This window comes from Peromyscus leucopus, chromosome 16_21 (genome assembly GCF_004664715.2).
Source record: "Peromyscus leucopus breed LL Stock chromosome 16_21, UCI_PerLeu_2.1, whole genome shotgun sequence".
NCBI classification, from domain to species: domain Eukaryota; kingdom Metazoa; phylum Chordata; class Mammalia; order Rodentia; family Cricetidae; genus Peromyscus; species Peromyscus leucopus.
In genome coordinates this window covers 19,924,207-19,949,063 of record NC_051084.1, presented here as the reverse complement: position 1 = coordinate 19,949,063, position 24,857 = coordinate 19,924,207, and the positions used below count along the sequence as shown (strand labels likewise).

General features: G+C 43.6%; 1 protein-coding gene across 1 annotated transcript in view; it reads left to right on the top strand.

Moving 5' to 3' along the window:
- The first annotated feature begins 1,040 nt into the window (after positions 1-1,040).
- The window catches only part of LOC114696455 (sodium/glucose cotransporter 1-like), a 52,783-nt gene continuing 28,966 nt past the window's right edge, over positions 1,041-24,857 (top strand). Inside the window, exons 1-8 of the mRNA XM_037199941.1 lie at positions 1,041-1,227; positions 3,084-3,155; positions 5,137-5,241; positions 5,658-5,717; positions 12,728-12,829; positions 14,103-14,208; positions 15,355-15,435; positions 21,442-21,662. Of these exons, the coding sequence (XP_037055836.1) occupies positions 1,099-1,227; positions 3,084-3,155; positions 5,137-5,241; positions 5,658-5,717; positions 12,728-12,829; positions 14,103-14,208; positions 15,355-15,435; positions 21,442-21,662 (876 nt within the window). The 5' untranslated portion in view covers positions 1,041-1,098. The remainder of the gene's footprint in view (positions 1,228-3,083; positions 3,156-5,136; positions 5,242-5,657; positions 5,718-12,727; positions 12,830-14,102; positions 14,209-15,354; positions 15,436-21,441; positions 21,663-24,857) is intronic.

Genomic DNA, 24,857 nt, shown 5'->3' with positions numbered 1-24,857 from the left:
CCCAGTACTTATTACCCACACAGAGCATGTACCAGGTCTGGGGTTCCATCCCAGTACTTACCCACTCACGCAAAGAAAGAAAAAATAATTTAAAATTGATTTACAAGGGCTGGAGAGATAGCTCAGTGGTTAAGAGCATTGGCTAGTCTTCTGGAGAACCTAGGTTACATTCCCAGCACTCATGGGGGTGGTTTACAACCATCTATAATTCCAGTTCTAGGGGATCTGAAGACCATCTCCTGGCCTCTGAGGACACCAGGCATGCCTGTGGTACACGGGACATACATGTAGGCAAGATACCCATACAGAGAAAACAAAATAATTTAAAAAGTTGAATTGCACAAAACTGAGAAGCTCCTGTGATCAACCCTACCACCCAGAGCTGTGACCGCAATAAAGGGAAGAATTGCCTTGACACACAGTTTAAGAAGTGCCAAAAAGAAAAGAAAACCTCGGAAATTAAGGTAGATACCATTTTGATATAACATTTTAATAAAAACTAATGAAAAAATCTACTATGATCAAAATAGAAACACTGTTGTTTTTTTAAAGATAGGAGTGATGCTCCTGGTTTCAGTCTCTGCCCCAGAATCCTATATAGCTTGTAAAGACACCATTAATGACCCTCCTTCGGTTGTCCTATGTTAATCCCACCTGCGCCCATATTTACCTGAGGATGACCACGTGTGGCTAATGGAGAGACAGCATTGGGACTGACCTGGCAGCCAAAAAGAGTGGGTCTCCGTGTTGGTGTCTGTCTGTCTGTCTGTCTGTATCTCTCTCTGTCTCTCCTCTTTCTCTCCTCTCTCTCCCTCCTCCTCTTTTGTGTGCGTGTGCGTGTGCGTGCGTGTGTGTGTGTGTGTGTGTGTGTGTGTGTGTGTGTGTGTGTGTGCGTGTGTGTGTGTGTTTAATTGGACCAAGACTAAAAGAAAGGGAAGAAGTCTATGCTTGGGAAGAATTAGGCTGCAGAGCCTACGGGGAACCACTAAGGCTGTTTCGTGGCTCTTCCCAGGGTGCCTTGCGAACCAGAGTAGAACTGGGTCCAGAACCGTTGCAGTGCTCTGGCTGCAAGTGCTTACCTGACTCAGAAATGCTGCCATGGACTCCCTGAAGAGCGACCATGGCTTCACCAGGGATTCGAGCACCGTGGACTTAAGTATCCACAGCACCATGGACACACTGGTGATGACTTCGTACTTCTTCTTGGTTCTGTTCTTCGGGATGTGGGTATGACGTGACCCCTGGGCGGGCGTATACCACCACTTCCTTCCCGCAGAGACCTGGCCTGCACCTAGCATCCTGGCGCTTCGGAGGGGATGGCCCTGCCCATCCTTTGCCTAGCCCCTCCCCACCCTTCCAACCAAACCTCAGCTACTTCGTCAACAAAACCATCCTGGACCATTATCCATTCCTATGTCCTATTACCCCCCCCACCCCCCGAAATAATAGTCAAGTAATTAAAATATGCCTGCCTCTGCTGCCTAGAACCCCAAACCTGAATGGTAACTTGAAAGTCTTTGTTAGAGTCATGATGATGACCGCAACTGACACAAATACGCAGCTCTAACACTCTGAACTCTCAGCCGGGCGGGGGTGGCGCACGCCTTTAATCCCAGCACTCGGGAGGCAGAGGCAGGCGGATCTTCGTGAGTTCGAGGCCAGCCTGGGCTACAGAGTGAGTTCCAGGAAAGGCACAAACCTACACAGAGAAAACCTGTCTTGGAAAACAAGAAACAAACAAAACAACAACAACAAAACCACTCTGAACTCTCTCTCCAGGAGTTCCCCATCTGCAGATCTGGCCAATCATGCTGAAAGTATTTGAGATTGTCGTTCATTTGTATTGGGTATTTAGGATTATTTACAGTAATTAAGTATTATAATGCCTAACTTATAATCTAGAGGCAATGTAAAGCATACAAAAACATGTACTGAAGCTTATATCTAAATGTTATATGACTTTTATAAAAGAGATTTGAGCTGAAAGAGCCTAGGAACTAAGTCTCCATGCACACCCAGGCAGGACTCCATGCACACCCAGGCAGGACTCCACTTTGACTTGAACTGAGACATGGAAAGGTTAAGAAAGAAGCAGAAGATGGTGGAGCTCAGATGCAAACCCAGAGCTATCTGACATGTGATGGACTCGAGCATCCTCAAATGTCGTATTCACAAGGGCTCCTGGAACTAATTCCCCACCAACACCAAGGGATGGGAGCACAGGGTCTATTCCAAACAGGAAGGGAAGTCTTGAATGCACATCCATAACACTCAAACAATATCTGTCTTCGCTGGCTTCGTTCATGGACAGTCTATTTCCAGGGGGCAGGGATGCTTAGTCTCTGAGCATCAATTCTGGGGTCCTTCCTCCAGTGCTATTATTAGGAATCCTCCCTGCACCCCAGATTACTCTTGGCCCAACCCAGACCCATGTCTGGCCAAGATTTGAGAACCAGGTAACCTATTGTTCCTGCTTCTGGGAGACGAAAAACATGTATGGATGTCTGGCATGTTTTGATCCTTTCTTTATATTATCTCCATTTTTCCTAGACAGGTTCTCACTCTGTAGCTCTGGCTGGCCTGGAACTCCCTATGTAGACCAGGTTGGCCTCAAACTCACAGAAATCCACCTACCTCTGCCCCTGAGTGTTAGGATGAAAGGTGTGTGCCACTACATCCGGCTTTTGTTTGTTTTAAATTAAAAAGTCATATACTGTTGTTAGTTACCAAATGCTTTACCCTTCAGTGTAACAAGCAGAATGTACATGAAGATGTACATAATTCCCTCATCCATCGCATCTTTCTGAGGTAACTGGAGATTGTATCTTTTCTCCATTTCCTCAGTGCTTGGGCAAGCATACAGACACAAAATGTATATTCTATATGTTCTTTTCATAAAACGTGATCAAATTACACATTAGTCTGCAGCGTGCTGTCTTTCCCTGCTGATGCATTTGGAGAGTCCTACACACCAGCTCTTAGTGATTTAGCTTGAAGTTAATTAGCTGCAGAATAGCGGGACCAACATACACCACCCGGCTCTTCTCTACAAATCGTATTCCACCAGAGTATTTCCGTTTCAGGCTGTACTGTCACAAAGACGTGGGACAGTAGAAGACTTCTTCCTGGCTGGCCAAAACCTGTCATGGTGGTTGGTGAGTAACCTTGTATGTGGCTGTTTGCTTGGGGTTTTCTGTGTTGGCTTGTTTTGTTTGTTTCAAGACAGGGTTTCTCTGTGTAACAGCCCTGGCTGTCCTGTAACTCATTCTTTAGACCAGAGATCCACCTGCCTCTGCCTCTCCAGTGCTAGGATTAAAGGTGTGCACCACCACTACTCAGCCTGTGTTGGCTTATTTATTATTTTAACTTCTATGTCTTAAGTCCAAAATAATTTGAAGTTGCTAAATCGGGAATTCTTTTCTTTTCTTTTCTTTCTTTCTTTCTTTCTTTTTTTTTTTTACAGACACAATCTTGCTATGTAGCCCAGGCTGGCCTTGAACTCCCAATCTTCCTGCCTCCTGAGTGCTGGGGTGACAACTTGTGTAATAAACCACCAATTACTTTTAGTTGGCGATTTATTTAATGTCTAAGTATTTTTCTTTCCTAACAGTCACATGAAAGTGCAGAACGGAAAGTAGACTGCATCTTAAACAATTCTAATTGTGTGTGCACATGTGTGTGCAGGCGTGTAAGTACCCGGGCATGAACATAGGCCGGGGCAGGACCTTAAGGGTCCTGCGTCCTTGCTCTTCACTTTTCTCCCTCGACACAAGGTCGCTCACTGAACCTGGAGCTAGGCTGGCAGCTAGTGAGCCCCCAGCAATTCTCCTGTCTCTGCTCTCCACAGTGATGCACAGCAGCCATACCTGTTTTTCTAGGCAGGTGGTAAGTTTTGAACTCAGATCTGCCTGGATCTGCCTCCCAAGTGCTGGGATTAAAGGTATGTACCACCACTGCCTGGTCTCAGCCTGCTTTCTTATAGAACCCAGGGTCACCAGCCCAGGGATGGCACCACCCATAATGGAGTGGGTCCTCAACCATTGATCACTATTTGAAAAATGCCTTACAGCTGGATCTCATGGAGGCATTTCCTCAACTGAGAATCCTTCCTTTCTGATGACTCTAGCTTGTGTCAAGTTGACAAACAAAACCAGCCAGTACACCTAGCCTGTGCAAACCCAGGTTCCACCCCTACCATCCCATAAAACCTGTGATTTGAGCACTTGGGAGGTGGAAGCAAGAGGATCAGAAGTTCAAGGTCATCCTCAGCTACATAGTAAGTTTGGGCATAGAAATTCTGCCCAAGGGATATTCCCTCTGCAGAAAATGTCAAAGTCAGTGGATTTGCATTTTTTGAACATTCCTTATTTGTCTTGAGACAAGGTCTCACATATCCCAGGATGTCCCCAAACTCACCATGATGCTGGTCTCATTTAACACAGCTGTATTTTTCAGCTTCAGCTCACCAGCATCATGCATCCCAGCAATGCAACAGTTTCACCTCAGTGGGGCTAGTCTATTGTTAGTCACAGCTGACTCTTCTGCCCTAGTTAACCAGATACCACAGATTCTTGGTTCAAAATATCACACACCTGTCCTAATAGAATCCTTGAGGAACTCTCAAGCCTCCCTCTGAAACTTCGCAAGCTACAGTCATCAGAGAGGTCATAGTCTCAGTTGAGATAATGCCTTTATAAAATCGGGCTTTAAGCAAGGCTGTAGAGCATTTTCTTAATTAGTAATTGATAAGGAAGGACCCAGCCTATTGTGGTGGGGCCATGCCTGGGTTGGTAACCCTGGGTTCTATAAGAAAGCAGGCTGAGCAAGCCATGAGGCACAAGATAGTAAGCACCCTTCCATGGACTCTGCATCAGCTCCTTCTCCCAGGTTCCTGCCTTCTTTTAGTTCCTGTCTTGACTTCCTTCAGTGATGGACTACAATGTGGAAGTGTAAGCCAAATAAACCTTCTCCTCCCCAACTTGCTTTTGGTCCTGGTATTCGTTTGCAGCAATAGAAACCCTAACTAAGACCATAGGCCAGTGCTCTATGACTGAGTCACACTCTCAGCCTGTAAACACGAATTTTTGTTACATATGACAATGGTTCTGACACACAGTCTCATCTTCTGATTTTCAGATGGGCATTTCCATTTATTCTTCAAATACTGGCAGTGGCCACTATATGGGCCTGGCTGGGATGGGCGCAGCTTCAGGAATTGCTGTTGGGGCCCTTGAATGGAATGTAAGTAGTAACTTCTGAGCAACTGACCACTTGATCATTGTCCGAAGGAGACTCCCAAACACGAAAACTTGCTTTTAACCTCGAGTGACCTTTAGAGATGTCTTGGAAAGTATAGCTGAAAGGAGTCAGGTCTTTGGTTCTTCAAAAGGATTATGCTGGTTTTCATTCTCCCTAGTAAGTCAGGAGACAGAATGCATATATGCTGTGGACCATAGGGAACACAGTGAACCAAGACCTGTTAGATCAGTCAGGTGGGGAGAAGATCATGTTACCGTTTAAATGTGTGTGTGTGTGTGTGTGTGTGTGTGTGTGTGTGTGTGTGTGTGTATTGACATCTGCAGAGAGTAACTGAACCTGCATCTCTTTTAAGTGCTTGACCTACCTGGGCCCTGACTTCTGCTTTTTCTTGATTTCAGACTATATTTACCCTCTTTGTTCTTGGTTGGATATTTGTTCCTATATATAGCAAGGCTGAGGTAAGTGTCCATTACCGATTATAGTTTATGATATTAAAAAACTATTGCATGTGTAGTAAGAACATCCTGAAGGACAGATTATACAGTCAGTCTTTTGATCCTGGCACTGACTTTCCTAATCTGACTTTCCTCAAATATACCATTCTCTCTTGGGTAGACAGATGCAAGAAGGAACCATCTGCTTACTTGGGAATTTACAGAAAATATTTCAAAACATTATAAAAAATAAGATATAAAGAAACAAAGAGAGCAAACGTGTTAGTGACTAGAAGACTTAGTACCCTAAAATGCTATTTCTTCCTGGTTGGCCTGTTGGTGGGATGAAATCCTATGCAAGAGCCAAGGAGGGCTCTGTGAGAAACTTGACATACTTCTTCTAAAGTCAAAGGTGTAAGAATAGTGAAGGCATTGTCAGAGGAAGGCAGAACTGTCTAAATTGACATTTATCAGAAAGCATTAACAATACCATATAATATTAATCCAGGGATAAACATGTTGCTGTGGTTGAGATAAGTGTCTCCCAGAGATCCAATAAAGGTTTAGTCACCATCCCATGGTGCTACTGGGAGGTGCTAGAAACTTTAGAGACAGATGCAGTAGGGAGTCTAGTCTTTGACCTTGGATGGAATGTTAGGACCCCAATTCATTCTTCCTTCTCTTTCTTCTGCCCATGAAATGAATAGCTTCCTCTACTGCACTCTCTTGCTATGATGCTACCACAGAGCCAAAGGAATTGGCCCAATTGGCTGTGGACTATGAGCCAAAATAAGTATACAAAGTATTTGTTACAGTGACAGAAAGGTGACTATAATGTACACACTGACAAGCAGGCAAGGCAAAACACCCAGATTCAATCACATTTATGGACACTTGACTTATGACATTGGTGGCACTGTAGATCACTGAGGGAAGATAGACAAGTTGACCATCATGTGAAAAATAGAAATGGATCCACACGCTACACGAAATGATGTTAGATTGGTTAAAGACTCAATTGGGGAATGTAAACCTGCATAGGAAGGCACAGGCTGTCTTTATCTCCTTGTAGTAGAGGACGATTTTTAAGCAAGAAAGATGTTAAAGCCTTCAGTCCCTGGCTGATCATTAAGTACACTTGCATACAAGAGGCTCCACAGAGCCCATCCGGAAAAAGGGAGAAATTAGAAAGAGCTCAATCCTGGAATGACAGGACAGCGCCTGATATGGTGTTTTAATTTATTGTTTCACCTCCAACTGAGTATCTTCCTAAACCAATAGGCAGTAGAAAGCAGAAGTTTTACCAGTTCAAGGTGTCCGAAGATGGTACAGAAGACACAAAGAACTTGAAAATGTTGGTAGAAAGCAAACAAACAAACAAAGGCACCAATGATAGGGTTAAATTCCAAATAAGAGTATGAACTACCCAACTCCTTGAGTAACTGCTAACTGCACAGGTATGAGGGAAACCTTTAGAAGGTTGGCTAAAAGAAATTTGAGCTGCTGCATGTCACAGGACAGAGTTGATGTGTGTGTGTGTGTGTGTGTGTGTGTGTGTGTGTGTGTGTGTGTGTGTGTGTTGAATGGTTTTGCACCTTGAGTTGAGGGTAGTTAATTGCCTATGAAAATAAGACACAACAACCTCCAGAACAGTAGGGATTCCAGATTAGGACATTGCATTATTCACTATAGCCAGTTTTCCTTTAGTAAACAGATACTAGACATACAAATAAGTGGGAAGGCAAATGTAAACCACATTCCCGATAAAATCCAGTGACTAATTGAGTTGGAATTTTGATGGGGATCGCATTAAATCTGTGGATTGCTTTTGGTAGGATGGTCATTTTTCACTGTATTAATCCTATTGATCCGTGAGCATGGGAGATCTTTTCATCTCCTGATGTCTTTTTAATTTCTTTCTTCACTGTCTGAAAGTTCTTTTTATAATACAAGTCTTTCACTTGTTTGGTTAATGTTACTCAAACACATTTTTATTTGAGGTTATTGTGAAAGGTGTTATTTCCCTGATTTCTTCCCCAGTCCATTTATCATCTGTATATAGAAAGGCTATTGATTTTTGTATCCTGATACTTTGCTGAAAATGTTTATCAGCTGTAGAAGTTTCCTGGTGTAGTTTTGAGGGTTATTTATGTTGTATAAAATCATGACATCTGCAAATAAAGATAATTTGATTTCTTCCTTACCTATTTGTATCCCCTCGATCTCCTTCAGTTGTCTTATTGCTCTAGCTAAGACTTCAAGTACTATATTGAATAGGAATGGAGAGAGTGGATAACCTCGTCTTGTTCCTGGGTTAGTGGAAATGCTTTGCGTTTCTCTCTGTTTAGGTTAATGTTGGCTGTGGGCTTGCTGTAAATCACCTTTATTATGTTGGGCTATGTCCCGCATATACCTAATCTCTCCAGTACTTGTATTATGAAGGGATATTGGATTTTGTCAAAGGACTTTTCTATGTCTAATGAGATGATCACGTGGTTTTATTTCTTTCAGTCTATTTATGTTATGGGTTACATTTATTGATTTTTGTATGTTGATCCATCCCTGCATCTACGTGATGAAGCCAACTTGATTGTGTTACATAATTTCTGTTTTTAAAAGTGTTCCTGGGTCTGGAGAGATGGCTCCGTTAAAGGCTAGGCTCACAACCAAAATATAAAAGTGTTCCTGGATTTGGTTTGCAAGTATTTATTGAGAATTTTTGCATCTATATTCACAAGGGAAATTGCTCTGCAATTTTCTTTTTTTGTTGGGTCTTTGTGTGGCTTAGGTATCAGGGTAACTGTGACCTCACAAAAGAGTTAGGCAATGTTCCTTCTGTTTTGCGGAGTAATTGAGGAGCATTGGTGTGGTGGTATTGTGTTCCCCAAAATATTGTGTACTCTAATAAATTTATCTGGGGTCAGAGAACAGACAGCCACTAGATACAAAGGCTAGAAAATGGTGGCACTCACACCTTTAATCCTAGCATGCCAGAGATAGAAATCCCTTTGGATCTCTGTGAGTTCAAGGCCACATTGGAAATAGCCAAGCATGGTGACACACGCCTTTAATCTCAGAAAGCCAGCCTTTAATCCCAGGGAGTGGTGGTAGAAAGCAAAAAGATATATAAGGCGTGAGGACCAGAAACTAGAAGCATTTGGCTGGTTAAGCATGTGGCTAGTTAAGCTTCAGGCTTTCCAGCAGCAGTTCAGCTGAGAGCCATTGGGATGAGGACACAGCAGCTTCCAGTCTGAGGAAACAGGACCAGCTGAGGAATTGGCAAGGTGAGATATCTGTGGCTTGTTCTGTCTCTCCGATCTACTAGCATTGACCCCGATAACTGGCCTCGGGTTTGACTTTATTAATAAGAACTTTGAAGATTCATGCTACACATTGGCATTAGTTCTTCTTTGAAGATCTGGTAGAATTCTGTACTGAATTCATTTGGCCCTGGGGTGTTTTGGTGGGGAGACTTTTAATTATTGCTACTATTTCACTAGGGGTTTTGGGTCTGTTTAAGCTGCTTATATCTGATCTTGATTTAACTTTGGTAAGTCATATATATATATAAAGATATGTTTACATTTCTTTTAGGTTTTCCAGTTAAGTGGAGTTCAGATTTTTAAAGTTGTCCTTATGTGTCTCTGGATTCCCTCAGTGTCTGTTGTGATGTTCCCCTTTTTGTCTGTAATTTTATTTAATTTAGATTTATTAATTTGGATCTTCTCTTTCCATTTTTTAGTTAATTTGGCTAAGGGCTTGCCAATCTTAATGATTTTTCTCAGAGAACTAACTCATCACTTCCTTGATTCTTTGCATTTTTTTAAAAATTCCATTTTATTGATTTAAGCCCTGAGTTTGATTATTTCTTGCTGTCTGCTCCTTTGGGGTTACATTTTTTGATCTAGAGCTTTCAAGTGTGCTATTAAGTTTCTAATATGAGGTCTCTTCAATTTATATATATATATTTTTTTTTCAATTTATATTTTTATCTTTATTTTTTATATGTAGACACTTATATTATGAATTTGCCTTTAGAAACTCCTTCATTGTGTCCCATAGGTTTTGATATGGCGTGTATTCATTTTCTTTTCTTTTTTTATTATATATATGAATGGGTATTTTGGCTGCATGTATCTATGTGCACCATGTGTGTGCTATGCCCAGGGGGGTGAGGAAAAGGTTTAGGGGAGTCACCAAGAATGGAGGTAATGGGGAGCAAGCAGTCTGCTACAGGAGGAGAGTGGAAAGATTGTGGCAGAGGACAAGAAGGACAGTGGAAATGGCCTACCTGGTTCCAGCCACAGTGACCACATGGATCCCAGGTAGCAAGCGCTTCTAGGTACTGGCAGCTGACACAAAGGAATGGGAATGGGCTAGAAGGGGCAGTGTGAAGGAATCCATAGGAAGTGAAAATATACTTTTTGAAAGACTTTTAAAACTCCTTAATAAAAAGGTTAGAACTAATGTTTCAGAAAAAAAACACCTCCCCCCAAATAATGCAAATAACCACAGGAAAGAATTTTATCCATAATAACAACAAATGCTAGCTTAAAAAAAAAGTACAACTTCAGACTCCTTCTTCTGTTCTCTCATGAGCTGGTCAGTGGGGTTCATCCACATGAGGAGAAATAGGAGAGCCCCAAGAAAAACAAGGTGTGCTATATACCCCCAGGTCCCAAAGATAGGAGGGGCCCAGAGACAGTCTGCCACACAGAACCACGTGGAGAAGACATCAGCATCATCAGGAGCCAGAAGATGGGCAGGAGGTCAGGCCTCTGTTGGGGTTCCACGGGGAAGGCAAGGCAGAGCAGAATCAACAGCTTTGGATTATCTGGTTTGACTAATTCCATCAGGCTTGTGTTGCTGGTTGTCTGGTACCTGGTCTTGAGATGATACAGCAGAGGAGGATTATTGTCTCTGGGATACATAGGCTGGGTAGAGGAGGCCAGGCTCTGGACTGGTTAACCTACTGTCAATGCTAATGCTCTAGCCTGGGCCTTCTGTTACCTGTGGGAATTGCCTAGTTTTTTTTTTTTTTTGTTTTTTGTTTTTTGTTTTTTTTTTTTGAGACAGGGTTTCTCTGTGTAGCTTTGGTGCCTGTCCTGGATCTCGCTCTGTAGACCAGGCTGGCCTCGAACTCACAGAGATCCACCTGGCTCTGCCTCCCAAGTGCTGGGATTAAAGACATGTGCCACCACCACCTGTCTGGGAATTGCCTAGTCTTGAGGAGGGTGGTCTCTTCCCAACCAGAAAGATTTAAAAACAATTTTTTATTCACATTTTCGTTTTGTTTTATGTGTTTGAGTGTTTTGCCTATATGTATGTACGTATACCACATGTGTGCCTGTGTCCAAAGAGGCCTGAAGAAGGCACTGGATCCCCTGGAACTCGAGTTCCAGATGGTGTAATCCACCATGTTGGTGTTGGGAACTGAACCTGAGTCCTCTGTAAGAGCAACAAGTGCCCTCAACCACTGAGCCTTCTCTCCAGTCCCTAGAAAGATTTCTTTTAAAGATGCCAAAACATCAGAAAACTAAAGAAAATATCTACAGCAAACACTGGGATAGCTAAGAGGCAAGCAGAAAGTGCATGCATGCTGTGACGTATCCTATAGGACACTAGAATACTGCGTTAGCTCCAGGCAGGGCATCTTGGACAAGTCTACACGCATGACCTGGACAAATGCTTCCCTCACAGCCCTGGGAATAAGGCAGACCTACTGAAACCTTGAGCGTGTAGCCTCTACAACTGAGAGATAATAGTTAACCTGTGGTTTAAGGCACCTAAACCAGTGTTTCTCAACCTGTGAGTGGTGACCCCAGGTGAATGACCCCTTCACAGGCGTCTCGGAAGACCATCGGAAAACACAGATATTTACATTGTGATTCATAACAGTAGCAAAATCACAGTTATGAAGTAGCAACGAGAGTAATTTTCTGGTTGGGGGGTCACCGGAACATGAGGAACTGTGTGGAAGGGTCGCTGCGTTAGGAAGGTTGAGAACCACTGCCCCAAACCATCCTCATTTGTTATGGAAGAGCCCAAACAATCAACTTAGAAATAGTGGTGACGCATGCTTTTTATCCCAGCACTCAGGAGGAAGAGCCAGGCGGATCTCTGTGAGTTCGAGGCCAGCCTGGTCTATAGAGTGAGATCTAGGATAGGCACCAAAGCTACACAAAGAAACCCTGTCTCAAAAAACCAAAAGCAAACCAAACCAAACCAAACCAAACCAACAAACAAAAAAAGAAATAAAGAAATAGCTTAGAAAGTTTAGAACTTTGCTGGGAGAATGAGTGACATATGGCAGAATTTGACTTAGAGCCAAGTAAAGGCTAAGGGAATAAAAGCCATAGGTACTTAGACAAGGGCCTCTGGTCCCTGTGAGGTGCTGTCTGTGAAGGAGGTGGAGTCTGAGTTGGAGCTCAGGATAGACATATGTAGGGAGGTAGACCAGAGCGCATACATTAGCCAGAACAACGTGAGGCAATAGCCTCTTAGTGATTCACTTCCCTTGAGCCAGGGGCTGCTGGGGTCAGAGAGCATTGTGAGCGCCCAGGGCTCGGGTCCCTGTGCTCATGGCACACACTGCCCAGGATGCTGTAGAAAACAGGATCCCTTGAGACGCTGCCATCTGACTGGAGTGTTCACACAGCGGGGGGCTGAGAACTGACTGCAGCGTCAGGTTCTGTCTCTGCCAGCCATGTTTGACAAAGCGCTCCCCTTTGTCCCATAATGAGTAACTTATCATTATTGCTCACTTTCAATGAATGGGGTTTCTTTCTGCATTCCTAAGATCGGACAGAGCCTGAAATCTAAGCTGCCAGAAGACAGCTGTCCTGTGTCTCCTTCCTTATCGTCCCCATCTTGACTGGTGCCGAAGGCAGTGACCCACGTCTTATATTCCTGGGCTGTCTCCATCATCTGGGCTGTCTCCATCTCTGCGACCTAAACTCGGGAGGAAGGGTCATCTGGTGACCTGCCTCTTGCCACTCGCTCTCTGAGGGTGACTTGCTCTGTTGCTTATGCAGGTGGTAACGCTGCCAGAATATTTGAAGAAGAGGTTCGGCAGCCTCCGGATCCAGTTCTTCTCAGTCTGCTTCTTTGTCCTCTACATCTTCAGCAGGATCTCAGTGAGTTCTTGCGCGTGGAGTAGAGACTGACCAGGCATGTCCTTGGAATGCCTCTCCAAAGAGGTGACCTTCCTCCTCCAAGGAATGAGGGGGAGGGAGTGTCATCTAAGCAAAACTGGGCTGGTGCATTCCAAGGCCCAATTGTCTCTACTACGTGCCTCTGTTATTTTCTTTATAGTGAGTACCACCAGGTGAAACCAATTTATTGGTGTACTTGCTTAATATGTGTCTTCTCTACTTTCAGTCAAGTGATCTGAGACCGTGAGTCTTTTCTGGGGTGTTTACTACACTCCCCCTGAGTCTAGAATGTGTTTTGTATATATGGCACTGTGCAGATGGTTTTCACTAACCAGATGAAGGGCATCTACCACAAGGCATGAAAGTGCCCATGTAGTGTCTTTATTCAACAGAAGCTCAGTGATGGCAGAAGCTGGGCTTTGGCAGTTTTAATGTCTTCTGAATAGTGCAGTGCCCACAGTGTTGTGGGGCCACATAACTGTTTGGGGGAATAAATGGTTGGATGAATCTCTGCCCATTTTATCCCTGACTTGGGGAGCAGAAATAAATCAACCAGGTAAATGATGGGCAGGTGCTTCAAAGTTAGTGTCAGCTCAGGTAGAGCTTGGCAGATCTAGTCAGTCAGCCAGACCAATGAATGACCGCTTTGTACAGCCCTGGAGCTGAGACTGATTTTCATACCTAATTTAAAGGGTTGTAAAAAGCTAGGGGTAGTGTAGGGTGCAGCCCTCAAAACCTATAATATTTATCATGTAGTCTTGTGCAAAACGTTTGCCAATCCCAGAGCTTGTTAAATATATGGGTCCAAGTGAATTTGGTAGTAATCTAAAAGTACATAGAACTGAAAGTCTCCAGTAATTGGAAAGATAATGCAAAAGGTGTTTTCTGAAACAAATGCTTACAGGAAAAAAAAAAAACAAAAACAAAAAAAAAACCCATGGTCTTTTCCTAGCTGCAGAACCACATGCCATAACCGCTCTGAGTATAATCCCCATTCCGAGGCTCTGGAGCGGAGTAGGCTAGGTTGTGTTAACTGGACAGCTTGGGTTAGTTAATCCATACCCTGGAAGGTGCTAACTTTGGTTGAACTCAGAGGGCACAAAATTCGGGCAGATCTCTCTCAGGGCCCATTGGTGGTGGGGTGCTGCCCAAAGGCCACCTCTTTCGTGTGGCCCCCAAGACCCATTTCTTTCTGGGGTTGTTGTTGATTCTGTTGGAAAGGAAGGTTCAGCTGCTAACTTTAAGCCCATTTCAGATGGAGATCAGCTTTGGTGCCATGTACTTGAAAATGGTTTGGAACACAGATATTTACCAGACAGTGCTGATTGTGGTGACCATTACTGGCCTTTATACCATCACAGGTGAGGTAGTTCTAACCACACATGAGTTTATACTGACACACACTCAATAGAGTCCCAGGAGCTACTGAATTTTCCCAAAGTCTGTAGATCTCAGGAAGTATGATGGAGGCAGAGGTACAATTAGGGATCATATTGGGTTGGAAAAATCTCTTCGAAGAGTGATTGATAAGTCGGCAGCGATCATGTTTATGGAACAATGGGGCATGTCGCTGTGGGTTACCAGGTAACAGAGTGGGCGCATACAAAGTGAATGAGGGGAAAATGAGGCAGGGTCCCTGAGGAGGCCCCCTGGCCAAACCTTCCGATAGGATCTTTTGGAAAGGCAGTTCTCACGTATTCAGCCTCTGCCGAGGGTAGGAGCCCTCGTCACACACTTTCTTCTACTTAGAGTGTGACCAGAGGTCAAGCAGAGAAAATCAGAGGGACAGGAAGCAGCCAGGAAGTTGCTCACAGTGGTGAGGAGTCTAAATTGGACCTTTCTTCCTGTGGATGTTTGGTGATGCGTGGAGACAGTTTTGGTTGTTAAAACTGGGCAGTCTGTCTAGCTGGTAGCTACCAGGGACAATACTAATGGTTGCTTCCAAACTGAGTTTCTGGGATCAAAGGTATACACATTTGATTAAGAAAATGGTCAGATTTTAATTTGTCCAGAAAAGCATGGAGAGTAAAGAAAAATCGGGACATAGAAAGTCAAAACACTCTACTGCTTTGTGTGTCTTCTCTTGTCTGAGGATGGCTAATATCACGTGAACATATAAAGAAGGAACAAACACACCTGAAATAAATGGGCATGTGTGAACATGTTAGCAATCCGTGACGACACTTTTATGACATCTTAAAAGTCTATTTATAGGTGTAGAACAATGTGTTTTCTTAAACAGTATCACATTTATAACTTCAGAATTGATTTCCTTGTTATTACTTGGAGTTTTATTGATTCAACAAAATTGGCAAAACTGAAAAAAAAAAAAAAAAGAATCCTATAAAAGTCCGTGAGGAACAGTAGAGAAAACAGGATGTGTCAGATAAAGCAGATGGAAATGGATGAGAAGTCAGAAAGGAGGTCGGGTGGGGGAAGGGCATACAGAGAGGTGGCTGTAAGCAGAAGTACGCGTGGTTTCCATTTCCTTTCTTCTTCCTCTTCAGGGGGCCTGGCAGCTGTGGCTTATGTTGAGGCCTTACAAGCTGGTATTATGCTTTTTGGCTCAGCCTTGTTGGTGGCTTATGGTGAGTAAGTGGACCACAGTGGTAGCATCTTTGAGTCTAGGGTTACATGGGGCCATCAGCTGCTTCATCTTACAGAGGAAGTGACTGGTCACGGCCGAAGGTCATGCTGAAAGTTCTGAAGGCCACCTCACGGCAGGAGCAAGAGGAGCCAAGGGGTCGAATGCTGGTGAAAGCCTCCAGGGCTGTGGTCCAGAGTGCCCCTCCCCAACCCATGTGTTGTCCTTGTTCTCCAGTCGGAAACCCCTTCCATTTGCGCACTGGACTCTGCCTGTCAAGGTCAGCTGAAGGTCCATTCCGAGCAGTGTGAGCCTACCTACTCAAATGGCCACCACACAGCAGTCCATGTTGCCACATAGATCTCAATGATCGTTTTGCCAATAATTCACACACACCCCATCCAAAAGTTCCGGCCCTCACACAAAGTGTCCCGTAGAGAAAGTGCAGCCTGAAGACTTAAATACTTACTAAATAAGAAGTGGAGATAATAGCTGGCCTGTAGGGTGCAGTAGACAGAAGATGACAGGCATCCTTGTCTTACCTCCGGCCTCAGAGAGAAGACATTGAACATTTCACTATTTAATATTAGCTGTAAATTGTTTATAGATGCACAGCCGTTTGTAGGATTTTTGGCTCCTACTTGGCTCATGCTGTTTATCATAAGTGACCTTTGAGTTGTAACGAGTTTTTTTTTTCCATACCTACAGAGATGATTTGTTGTGGAATATTATTTTAAGGTGTGTTACTTTTGTTTATGTTGCATTTGTTGAACTCTGTGAAGCTGTGTTACTGTGCCTGTCTAGAACACCTGACTGGTCAAATAAAGAACTGAATGGCCAATAGCAAGGTGGGAGAGAGAAATAGGTGGGACTGGCAGGCTGAGAGAAAATACAGAAGGAGAAATCTGGGGAAAGGAAGAATAAAAAAGATGGAGGAGTGAAGAAGGAAGTAGCCAGAGAAGGAGGAGGACTCCAGGGGCCAGCCACCCAGCCACCCAGCCACCCAGCCACCTAGCCACCCAGCCACCCAGCTACCCAGCTACCCAGCCACCCAGCCACCCAGCTACACAACCACCCAGTCACCCAGCCGCCCAGCCGCCCAGCCGCCCAGCTACATCGCCACCCAGATACACAGCAAGCCACAGAGTAAGAGTAAATTCACAGAAGAAAAGGGAAAAACACAGAGGCGAAAGGTAGACGGGATAAACCAGGTGGTGTGGTGGCGCACACCTTTGATCCCAGTACTCAGGAGGCAGAGGCAGGTGGATCTCTGTGAGTTCAAGGCCAGCCTGGTCTACAGAGTGAGGGTGACACAGAGAAATCCTTTCTGGTGGGGGGAGGGGGGGAAGAGCCCTCATCAAAAGGTACATGGAATAATTTAAGTTAAGGAAAGCTGGCAAGAGAAAAGCCAAGCCAAGGCCAGGCATTCATAATTAAGAGTAAGTTTCCATGTGAGATTTATTTGGGAGCTGGGTGGTGGTGATGGGGAGGCAGAAGAGCCAATAAACAACAACAATGATTGTATTAGTTTTCTCTGTTTTTCATATTAACACTGTGAATGGCACTGGTTTGGTTTAGAATGCTAGTTCAGCCTTACGTTCTTGAAATGACCACAGCTTAGATAAGATAGATAGCCCAAGTGTCTGTACTAACTTACAGTCTCAGTGCTGTGTGCGACTGGATTTCTTGACCCTGCTCCAGCCAGTGAACGATGTTGAGGGTTTTGCTCATTTGATAGGCTAAAAAAGTGTCTCATTTCTCAGTGTTGTTTTACTTTTTAGTTTCCAGATATGGTAAGATTGAGTACTTTTCAGTTAATTTAGTTTTCTTTCTTTCTTTCTTTCTTTCTTTCTTTCTTTCTTTCTTTCTTTCTTTCTTTCTTTCTTTCTCTCTCTCTCTCTCTCTCTCTCTCTCTCTCTCTCTCTCTCTCTCTTTCTTTCTTTCTCTCTCTTAGTGAATTGCTGGTTTGTTCTTCTATTTCTTTCCAGAGCTTTCTTTTGTCCACTGATGTATAGGAGTGCTGTAGGAATGAAGGGAATGCATTCTTTTGAGCTGAGAGCAGCTCGAAAGAATGTGGTATGTGTGCATGTGCATGGGTGTGAGGAGAGGCTGGAGGGGAATGGCTGTTGTTTCGCTCTCGTACTTTCGGCTCTTTTTCCTTGAGGTAGGATTCCCAACTCTAACTCCCCCCACCCTAGGCTGTCTAGACAGCAAGCCCCAGAAATCCTCTCATCTACACACATTACGGTGTTGGGGGTCACACAGCCACTCCTGGCTCTTTATTTATTGTTTTGTTTTTGGAGAATTTCATGTATGAGTACTATATTTCATCATTTCTTCCTTCTTTCTCTCCCTCCGATTCCCACTGGGTTCCCTGCCGTTCCTTCTCAAGTTCATGCCCTCTTCTTCTTTAATTTTCATTCTTACATCTATGCATATGTAGACGTATAAACATTTGAGTGTTATTGTATGCATATGTGTTTAAGGCTGACTGAATAGGATTGGATAGCCTATCAGGGAGCTTGTGCTTGAAGTAGACTGGTTGTCCCCTTTCAGCATCCATTAATTGCCTGTAGCCCTTCATCTAGAGGTGGGACTTTGACCTTTGAAGCTGAAAAATCAAACGAAATTGAGAAGTGAGATTATCTTTTAGCCTATTAGATGAACAAAATTCTTAAAGTCTTAGAACATGGAGTCCTGACTGGAGCAGGGTTAGGAAGGAAATCCGTCTCATGTCCCACATCCTCATGGGGCAACTGTGTTGCCATGTGCAGGCCTTGTTTAGGTGGCCATACCGTTGAGATTTCATGGGTGGGTGCAGCTTCCTCGCATATATAGAAGACACTATGTCACAGAAAACATTTGGGTCTTTGGGCTCTTTCAATCTTACTTCCCCTTCTTCTGAGATGTTCCTTGGGCCATAGGTTTAGGGGTTGCTCACAGGTGTGTCTTTTGGGAGCATGGAAGAACGTCCTTGCACCCACAGATCTTCAGAGAAACCAGGAATGTTAAGCACGTAGGACTGTCTTTCCATTGGGAAAGACAAAAAACCTGTTCTTCCATCCAGAAAGCTGAGAACTGGGAGCAATGAACAGTCTGGTGGTCTATGTTATCTGTTGGGCCAGGCCATATCAAGCTCCTACAAGCAGGACTGGAGGAGGCTAGTAATCTCAATGACCCTTCTAGCCAGAGGCTCCCTGAAGCTCCCACAGCCAGGACCACAGGTGGCTAATAGCCCAAATGACGTCTGCCATACCCTTAGGCCCTTCAGCTAGTTCAGGCAGCCTATCTCTAGAACCCATCTTCTTGGAGAAAATGACATGTACCCTGAGTTGAGTTTCAGTGTAATTCTTTCTTTCTTTTTTCTTTTCTTTTTCTTTTTTCTTTTCTTTTTCTTTTTTCTTTCTTTCTTTCTTTCTTTCTTTCTTTCTTTCTTTCTTTCTTTCTTTCTTTTTTTTTTTTTTTTTTTGGTTTTTCGAGACAGGATTTCTCTGTGTAGTTTTGGAGCCTGTCCTGGAACTAGCTCTGTAGACCGGACTGGTCTCGAACTCCCAGAGATCCGCCTGGCTCTGCCTCCTGAGTGCTGGGATCAAAGGTGTGTGCCACCACCGCCTGGCTATAATTCTGCTTTCTTGTGCACTGGAGATTGTATTACACCAGTAAACATTTCCCCAAACTATACTCGGCTTAAATACACTGGGAATAAACCACTTGTTATTAGACTCCCCAAGTCTGATCCATATCTGCACCAGGGTTTCCACCTTTCTCTTTGAGTTTCCTATGTGACACCTGCAGGGACCCCCACATGCATCAATTGGAGCTAACCACCCTACATACTAAAAGGAGCTATACAAGCTGCCAAGGGACAAAAGTAATCAAAAGTCCTACTCGTTGACTTTTCAGCCAATGTATGCAGATCTCGTCTGCTAGACTTGGGACCTGAGAACTTGAGAGACCAGGGCGGACTACAGTCTAGTGTTGTGGACAACATTACTGAAGTTTCAGTGTGCTTCTATACCAGAATGGAACAAAGAAGCAATGGTCCAAGAATGGTTGTTTGAGTTCAGACAAACATGATCGGAAAAACATGTAAATAAATGTCAGTAAGCACATTTAACAGGGCAGCCCTTTCCAGAACTCTCTGAGAACCGATCAATTTAAACACAATTGTCTGGCACGTACTGTAGATTATATCTGGGGAAGCATGAGAGCAAGACAGAAGGCCATATCCAGATTCCGGGGACACTGACCAGATTGGGGTCTATAGCTGTGTTCTGACATCCAACAAGAATAAACATGTCCTATTAATTGAATGTAAATGTTTGTCACAGCTCAAGAGTAATCCGGAAACAAAATGCTCCTGAGGTTTTACCTTTACCTCTGCCTTTCTTCCTGGAGCCTCTCTCACAGTTCCCCAAGGCATTGTTCGCCATGAGTCATTCTTTAGACTGAGTTCTGACCCTGCCGAGCTCTGTGTATGGGTCACAGCAATGACAGGAACGGCAAGATACCCCCAAAACTGCAATAGTGGCACTAATATCTTGAGGGGAACCAGCAGAGACCTAATTGGACTTACGGCCCACCCAATGGGAGGGAATTCATGCCAGTACGGTAAACCTAGCCTGTGTCTGGGGAGGCCATGGACCCTAGAGAAGAACTTACTGCTGCCACTGCCTCAAAGCAGGATAATTTTTAACTCTATTCTAAATACTTATCCTTCCACCCAGAGATAAGATAGCTCTTATCCCTCATCAAAGCTGCTTTTTGAGGCAGATGGAAACCATCTGTGCAGAGAGGCACTCAGCTGGCTTCTCACGTGAGTGTTGGGACTCTGCACCCAGGTCCTCACGCATGCTCAAGAAGCACTGTTATCCACTGAGCTGCCTCCTGAGCCCTCGGTCTAAGGAATTTTAATGTACCTTATATTGTAAATTTCAAATTTTGAGTTCAAATTTATCTCTTTCTATTTCTTCTCATACCTTGTTGTAAATGTTTTTAAATTATCCAATGTTCATAAAGATATTCTCATGTTATAATTGTTGTATTTTATCTTTTGTTATTGGACATGAGTTTACTTTTTGTAAGTGCCATAGTATGATATATCTTTCATTAATTTTATATTCTTTCATCGACTAATCTTATTTACAGATAGATCTTAATTCGTATAAAAATTGATTCTGTTTCAAGGGAGTATGTTTTTACATGCCAGGATAAAATAAAACATAGTTAAAACACAGTAGATATTTTAGTAGATACAAAATACTACTTTTAATGTTAAGACTTTATACTGCCTAGGATACTGGGAAGAATACTATAAGTTCTGAAGGAAAGTTTAACTAGACTGTGTAACATTTTGTTGGCATCTAAGGAAAAAGAATATTAATCTACTTTAAAAAAATCAAGATCCTTTAGATAATTTATGACAGAATTTTAGTTAAAAATTGGTATGAAATAAGTACTTTTAGCTTCTATGGATAAAAATTTTAGGAGCATATTACTTTCAGGCATGGCTGGATTGAGGGTTATGAATGGACCAGGTAGATAAGAGACCTCCAAGTAATTGCACTTAGAGGAGCCCAGCGGAAGGGAATAGTACTTCCAATGCCTTCTAGAACATATTCTGTGCAGTTCAGGAGGGGGCTCATGTATATTCCTCACTTCTGGCTGTTGATCAAGGAGAGAGGGAATGTCAGTAAGCCAGGGTCCCCCAGAAGACTGGAAAGGGGATTATTTGACTCCTTCTTCATAAAGCACACACACTTTGGAAAGAGGGGTTCTGAAACCAGATAATGGAGGTGGGGTTCCAGGCACCCAACTCAATGCATTTCTTCTCCCGAGAAGAGCTAGTCTTTTCTTGCACACATGAGGTACTGATTGTGTATCACTGTGTTGCATTTTATAGTGCGAGCCAGCAGGTCACACTGGGTCTTATTTCCAGTCTTCATTCTTTAGGTGTGTTGTTTACCCTTCAAGGAATTGATAAATATCATTGTTTGTTTGTTTTTTAAAGCCATTCAGGAAGTAGGAGGATATCAGGGGCTAGTGAATAAGTACTCCCAAGCCATCCCAAATGTGACCCAACAGGGGAACTGGACTGCCAAGCCACAGTGCTACATGCCTCGTCCAGACGCTTTCCACATCTTCCGAAGCTGTGTCTCTGGAGACATCCCCTGGCCTGCACTCATCTTAGGTGCTACTACTGTCTCTCTGTTCTATGGGTGTGCTGATCAGGTAATTAAATGCAAGGTCAATGACGTGATTGTCCTTTAATGTCTCTGTAGATAGAGGCCACTATGGCTTGCCTGCTTGTTTGTGGTTTGCCTCCTAATGTATTTGTTGCCTCAATAATGTAAAAAATAGTTTTTTCCAGTTGATATAAACAGTGAAATTTATCCTTATTTAAATGTTTATAATACTTTAGCCCTGATAAAACATTTTTGAACTATTCTCTAGCTTTTGTGATTTAGAGACTGTCCAGATCATGACCAGTACCTGGTATAAACATCTGTCTTAGTTAGGGTTTCTATTGCTGTGAAGAGACACCATGACCACAGCAACTCTTATAAAGGAAAACATTTAATTGTGGTGGCTTACAGTTCAGAGGTTCAGTCCATTATCATCATGGTGGGACATGGCAGCATGCAGGCAGACATGGTGCTGGAGAGGTGGCTGAGAGTCTTATATCTTGCAGGCAACAGGAAGTGGTCTGTGACACTAGGTGGCATCTTGAGCATAGGAGAACTCAAAGCCCACCCCCACAGTGACACACTTCCTCCAACAAGGCCACACCTACTCCAACAAGGCCATACCTCCTAATAGTGCCATTCTTTTGGGGGGCCATTTTCTTTTAAGCCACCACAGAGACTTTAGCTTTATATGAAATTTCCATGTATTTTACAGATTGGGAGAATTTCTTTTTTATAGATTACTGATATCTTTCATGCCTAAATGTTTTTTGAGAATTTTATACATGAGTACTGTGTTTTACATCAATTCCACCCCTCCCTGTCTCCTCTTCCCACACCTCCTATGTCCCCCACCTCCCTCCCTTTTCATGACCTTTTCTTTATTATTGTTATACATTTACACACACACACACACACACACACACACACACATATACATACACACACACATGTATACATAATCTGCTGATTCCAATGTTGCTCACATGTGTGTGTCTTCCATGTGGACCACTTGGGATTAGATAACCTATTAGGACTGAAGAAGAATGATTCTCCTTCTCTCAAAAGCCATTGATTGCTTATAGCCCTTCATCTAGGGGTGGGGCCTTTTGAAATTTCCCCCACCTACAGTGGCATGTCATCTGGTGGGTCATTCTACAGGCTAAGCTTAAGCTTAACTATGTGGTTGAGGTTTGTGTGGGTGCAGCTTTCTTGCCATGTATAGAAGATACTATTTAAGCTGGGTGGTGGTGGCCCACGCCTTTAATTCCAGCACTCAGGAGGCAGAGGCAGGCGGATCTCTGTGAGTTCGAGGTCAGCCTGGTCTACAGAGTGAATTTCAGGACAGCCACGGTTACACAGAGAAACCCTGTCTTGAAAAACAACAAAACAAAACAAACAAAACAAAAAAAGAAGGCACTATTTAAAAGCAGAAGATGTGCTAATCCCCTGGCTCTTACAATATTTCTACCCTGTCTTCTCCAGTGTTCCCTGAGCCTTGGGTGCAGGAGTTGCATTGCAGATGGATCCGTTGGGGTTAGATACCTGTGGTGGTTTGAAGAAGAATGGCCCCAGAGGCTTGCATATTTGAATACTTAGTTACCAAGGAGTGGCACTACTTGAGAAGGATCAGGAGGTGTGGGCTTATTGGAGGAAGTGTGCCCCTAGGGATAGGCTTTGAGATTTTGAAAGCCCAAACCAGGTTCTGGATCTCTGTCCTCCTGCTCTCTTTGGATCCACGTGTAGAACCCTCAGCTGATTCTCCAGCTCCATGTCTGCCTGCACACCACCATGCTCCATGATGATAACGGAGTAAACCCCAGAAACGGTAAGCCAGCCCCAATTAAATGCTTTCTCTCATTTGCCTTGCTCATGGTGTCTCTTCACAGCAATAGAACACTGACTTAAGAAAGGATTTGTAGTGGTCTCCATCTGCTTCAAAAAGAAGTTTCTTTGACTAGGGTGGGAACGACATTTATCCGTGGTTGTAAGGATGAGTAGCCTCTCCCAGGGATGAGCACTTTTACTCATTGTCCAATGCAGAGTAGGCAGCCTTGAAACCATATACACACCAACAATGAAAATAGACTCAGCAGGCTGTATATACAAATACTTGTGCATACACATAACACACACATGTATTTAACAACAATAAAGAAAAAGGCTATCAACTTGAGAGTAGAGGAGGACTAGAGTGAGGGTAGCTGGGGAGGGACTGGAAAGAGGAAAAGGAAGGGGAAGGCAATGTAATTCTTAGGAGGCACAGTTTAGAGAAAGCATTAGAGGAACCAGACTGTTAAACACACAGGCCTTTCTCCTACAAGAGAAGAAAATGGTTGATGCCAGGTCACCTGGAAGGCTGGGGTGGATGTTGTGTACAACCTAGTGATCTTTCACTATTCTGTGGAGCCAGCCTTCCTGAATCCCCCCAAATCCTGAACATTGTTTAGGCCCTTATCTTCAGTCTCTCAGTGAATAGAACCCATCCTTATGAAAAAGGTTCATGTACTTTGCATCAATAAAAATCTATTCCTATGCTTATTACAAATCCTTCCTTCCTAGACCCTTACCCTGCGCACTGTTTATCAGTCAAAAGAACTCATTTTGGCGGGGGCCCGGGGTTGGTGGTTGAGACAGAGATTCTCTGTGTAGGCCTGGCTGTCCTGGAACTCACTCTATAGACCAGGCTGGCTTTGAACTCAGAGATCCACCTACCTCTGCCTCCCGAGTGCTGGGATTAAAGGCATGTGCCACCACTGCCGGGCATAGAACGTGTTATTATTGTCAAGGTCACAGGTGCATTGCTATAGAGATGTACTTTGCAAGGGAGTTCAATGTAACCATCCCTGAAGCTTGTTGTGATAATTGTCATGTGGATGGAGACTTTCCCCAAGGTTTCACTGTGCTTAAATGTGTAAGGAAAACAAACTGTGAGGTCAGTCGATGGGAGTCTTTGACCCAGCACCTACTAAAGTAGTGTTGACCTGAGTTTCACTCTTCACCTTGCACAGATCACTTCCTTGCCAACTTTGACACTTGCAAGGACCCTGGCATAATTCTATTTTAATTAAAATACATAAAAGATATGAAAATATTAAAATGAATAAGTATTTAGAATATAGTTAGAAATTAAAACTGGCTGGAGAGATGACTCAGAGATTAAGAGCACTTGCTGCTCTTCCAGAGGTCCTGAGTTCAATTCCTGGCAGCCACATGGTAGCTCACAATCATCTATAATGAG